This window comes from Trachymyrmex septentrionalis, unplaced genomic scaffold (genome assembly GCF_001594115.1).
Source record: "Trachymyrmex septentrionalis isolate Tsep2-gDNA-1 unplaced genomic scaffold, Tsep1.0 scaffold87, whole genome shotgun sequence".
Taxonomy (NCBI): domain Eukaryota; kingdom Metazoa; phylum Arthropoda; class Insecta; order Hymenoptera; family Formicidae; genus Trachymyrmex; species Trachymyrmex septentrionalis.
In genome coordinates this window covers 4342088-4347046 of record NW_017306059.1, presented here as the reverse complement: position 1 = coordinate 4347046, position 4959 = coordinate 4342088, and the positions used below count along the sequence as shown (strand labels likewise).

General features: G+C 41.2%; 1 protein-coding gene across 2 annotated transcripts in view; it reads left to right on the top strand.

Annotated features, from left to right (window-relative positions):
• The window catches only part of LOC108755477 (hormone receptor 4-like), a 16011-nt gene that overhangs the window by 2055 nt on the left and 8997 nt on the right, over nucleotides 1–4959 (top strand). The window contains exon 2 of one of the 2 annotated variants that reach the window (XM_018498503.1): nucleotides 4600–4904. The exons of the other annotated variant lie outside the window; for it this stretch is intronic. Coding sequence (XP_018354005.1) covers nucleotides 4746–4904 — 159 coding nt within the window. The 5' untranslated portion in view covers nucleotides 4600–4745. The remainder of the gene's footprint in view (nucleotides 1–4599; nucleotides 4905–4959) is intronic. 2 annotated transcript variants of the gene reach the window in all.

The window sequence follows — 4959 nt, the reverse complement described above, 5'->3', positions numbered from 1 at the left end:
TACCGTGTATATTATACTTTTCTTCGAATGTAGAATATGATTTTCTATATAATACACCAAGAACACTATGTTTCCTATTTTTCTCATATTTACTGAGGAACAATTAACAATTGTGATGTTACACTCTTGTGGGAAATTTTGACACAATGTCAGATGTGGCGACAGGGCGATTATTTATTTTATCATCTCGATAAATATCGTAACAATCTCTTTGGTACGAATGCAATTTTCTATTATTCCATTTACGCCTATTATACACTTGAAGGCTTAATTAATCCCTTACGTTGAAATAGAATTCTATCTGTGTCAGTAATGGTCAAATCTTAAGAAATTAAAAAAACTAAATAAAAAGTAAGTTCAACACAAATGAGTAAAGAGGACTATATTCAACAAAAATATGTTGTTTTCAATAACCAAATGCCGAAGCTTTTAAAGTAATAATCTGTGCGAAGAAGATTCCTACTCAAAGATTTAAAGATTTATACATATACGTATCTATGATATTATAATGCATGTTGCACTTAGCCATAAGTTCGCGTATGGCAATCTATGGATCGATTTCAGTGCTCGCGATTATTTAATAATATGCGTCATCGCAAGTTCGACAAGCCAATAATCAATACTGCTACATGGAAATTGGATTCAGGCCTTACAGCAGTTATGATTAATTTGTCACGACTTAGAGAAAAGAGAAGGAGTGCAACTGAGAACAATTTCAACTGTCTACATCTAGTATTGTGATATCTGTGCGACGTACCGCTCACAACCGGTTCATTAAAGCAACAGTTCGCTCGTCACTCATTGGCTGCCACAGCTTGGCCGGCGATCGAGATGTTCGCTCGGCGAAAAGGAGAAACAGTAAAAAAAAAAAAAAAAGAGAAAAGAAACGAGATGAGAAACGGCGCGTATATATGATGCCTTTAACGCGCGAATGTGTTTCAACTTTCAATCATTATTATTGCGAAGACGAAAGGCAAGCCGATTGCGATTACCGTGCGTCTCTGTCAGGTGGAGAAAAAATATTGCCGGACAATCGAATTATTAATAGTGAGATAGGAGTGACGGTGGCTTTTCATAAAGCGAGAGGTATCAATCGGAGAAACGACGAATCGGTGATAATATCTTAGGGAATTGCCAGAAATTTTTGTTATTCGCGAAATAAATTTACGTGCTTTCATAGATGTTCCAATAGGTTCGCCGCACGAACACTTTCACAGAATGATATATTGGATGCCGCAGGGAAAAACCAAAGCGAGATATTAGGGAGTGCGGGAAATATTCGAACGCTCTTGTAAATCATATTGGATGCCGATAAAAAATTTAATTCGACTCCCAAAACGATATTTATCGTCCATTCTTTATTTCAATGCCGTCTTAAGTCTTGAGACGCCAATACGGTTCTCCGATTGGTTCATAACATTCTTAAAACGGTCTTAAATACAAAAATCAGCTATAAATGCCAACCTCGGTTTCAATCGGGCGTACTTTAACCCGCGACGGTACGCACCTTTAACGCGACGCGAAGCAGAACATTGTTCCGTACGTCAAATGTCAAACCTCCGTCGATCGATCGCGCTGTTGCGGCGAGGAGAGATCGCGACGATTTAACATTTCCGCGCGCGCACCATCATCATCTCTCGCTGACGCATCGTTAATTACGCTTTAATAAACCCTGATTATTTCACAGATTAAACTCACAATCGGTCCGCGTAGCTCGCAATTAATAAAATCTATCCGCATCGATCGTTCACGTAACCCATTTATTAGCGAACGAGCGGTAGACGCTACGCTCACGATCATTTCGCGCACGAAGAGAAACGATTCTCTCCTTCCCCCGATTCTTCAAGGACCGCAAGGATGGTGTCGCGATACGCGTTAATACCGGAGACGTGGACTCGTGGAGACCGATGACAGCTGAAACATATCGGCGATGACGGCGCGCCGGTAATAGTTTCCCAAGCGCGAAACGCGAGAACGGCGTCCTTCGGCGCCGGCTAATGAAATACACGCTCGTGGAGGCGGCTCAAAAAAGGCGCAAATAGGAAAAACCCTGATGGCACCAATGGCCGATCGCCACCGTCATCGCCACTGTCATCGTCGCCGTAATTCTCGCGAACGATCGTGTTTATCGTCGCGTTACAATTGCGCTACCGCCGGCTCGCCGCGCGGCGCAACGTTAATCCGTGAAAACAAGGATTTATCAGAGCCGGAGTTGACGACGTGATCAACGGAACCGGTCTTCCGCGGGAGCATATACGGTTGTTAATTAATTTGTCATTAGTCAGCGTGAAAAGATGAGAGGCGCGCAATAAAATTTATCGATGGCCGCAGCGCCGTGGCTCTTTGTCGTGGAGGCGACACCGATCGTGGCAATTTTAATAATATATACGCTGCGGGAGCAACGCGCTCGCTAGATCGCTCACGAAAGTGGTCGTTTAGTCGTATTGCAATGATTTCTTTAATTGAAATATAATGAGAGATCTGAGAGGATCTTCCTGGAGACGCGCGATACTCATTGTCAGATATAGTCCGTTGTGTCTTTAATGCCCAATTTCTTCTCACCTCTAGATATTCAGATACTTTATCCAAGAGATATCTCCCAGATTATAATGGAAATATCTCCTGGATAAGGTTATTCGCAACTTATCTGGAGGAGAAGAAATTGGGCATAATTGAAGTATACATTTTTACGGTAATTATTTTCAGAGATCATGTGAGTGTAATGGTACTTTCTCTCTCTCTCTCTCTCTCTCTCTCTCTCTCTCTCTCTCTCTCTCTCTTTCTGATAAGACATGTAAACAGCAATGCCTCGTTTACTGAATATTATATATATCTTGAGAACAAGCTATTCTTGTGGATCTATTTCCAAATATCTCAGAACCAATAACTATATGTACACGCAATGAACGATTTTGCTGAATTGTCAAGATACGTACATCTAAACATTTAGATAGGTACAAATCTGAGAAAAAAAAATATAAATATATATACAATTTTATGGGGTGCCAAAATAATTAAGTAGGAATTTCAACCGCGATAAGCATACTGAGAAAATTTGGACATTTTAGCAACCAGTTTGAACATCCCATTATCATTTCGATGGCTCAATATTATTTTCAGATCTGTGTTCCTAATTTTTATACTTCAACAAAACCTTTCTGTGTATAGCTATGGATTATCTAAAAGCTATAATTTTTACTATAAATTAAAAGTAAAAATAAAAAAGAATCTGTATTGTCATACTAAGATTTATACTTTAAATGATTTCGAATTATTATAAATCGATCATTAAAGGGTTTTATTAAATAAAGTCCTATAAGATTTAATATTATTTACTAAATAAAGTTTTAATTGTGCGTTAGTGTTCTGGATTAAATATACCAATTATTTTTGGTATATATCATCGCAATTGTGCAACCTATAACGTTACAATTCAAACTTTAAAGTCGTAGCACCATAAATTCGTAGCGCTTAACGCAATTTATTAACGTGCTTCAATTATAATCCATGAATACTAGAAAATCTAATGTATAATCTTTACTGCTATAGATTCCCGCATATGTAACGCGATCGTGTGTTGCAAGTATATGCCAATATTACTCAGTGATCGTATAGATTAACTCAACGCAACGACGCCAATTACCGCGTTCTTAATCGTGGCTTTGTGATCGACCAGGGAAATCTCGGTGTATCCTCAATTAACATTTACTTTCAAATCACATCTTGGAACTGGATTAATTCTCCAGGCTACCGATTGTTATTCCCTCGAGCGCGCTGCGCTCGTTCCTCAAAAACCCGAGCGCATTTACTTTCCGAATTATTATGTGCGTAATAGACGAATATATTACTCGCCTCGATGCATTTACCGTTCCATCCCGAATTGTACGATACGAGTTTCTTATCGGCGGATCGAAATTAAACATTGTTAATTAGAAGCACGATTCATACACGCCGCTTAAAGTTTCCACGTGGTGCGCAGGTTCGAAAATTAATACGTGGCAGGCTCTGTAATTAGCTCTTGTATTTATGCGTCCCTCGCAGGGCGGTCTACGTTAACATTGGTAATGGCGTTACACCGTTGTAAACACGACATGTTATCTCGGGCGATACGAACTCGGGGGTCTCGGGAAGGACCTTCGCCGATCGTGATTTCGACGGACTGCCCTCTCTCGTTTCTGCGACCCGCCGCTCGTATTCTGGAATAATTATTACACATCGCGCTGATATACGCCGCCCCGTGCGCTTGTCCGCCATAAAAATACCGCTTTGATAGTGGGAGATATTCGTTAACGTACACTCGAGTATTCTGTTGCTGGGAGGCGACATTCTTGCCGGACGCAAATTATTTTATCTCGTACAGTGTATTATACAGCGAATAAATCGCCGAATCTGAATAAGATATTATGATCCTGAACATGCATGGTATGTGAAGGCAATAGAAAAAGTATTCGAAACTTGATCGAAACTTGTGTGTGTGTGTGTGTGTCTGTGTGGCCGGAGTAGTTATTAATATCATGTCGTTAACAAGCGATACTGGACGTTATCGCGAGATTATTCTGCAAAGAATTATTTGTTTGTCTTTTTTCTCCTTTCTATCAGGCCGGATGTCACACGTCGCGTGAACGTTTCAGCAACGGCGAAACCGCGAGAAGTGCGCAAAATGATGGCTCGTTACGTTAAACGGAAAGAGGGCAGGTCGGGTCACAGGCCAGGACGGCTGACACCGAGGGATTAAAACGTGTCGAATGGATGTGGGCGATCTGTCAGGTCCGGCAGGATTGGTAGGGAGCGGATCCATCTCGGTTGCGACGGGTGTTGGTATTATTGCCAACGCGACATCCGCCACTCCAGGGTGGTGGACGCCTACGTCGACGATCACATCGGCAGCGGCTAACACCGACGTGGTGAGTCCTCCTGTTTTTCTCTTGATTGCCAGTTTGCGCAGTTCATCTTTTACCA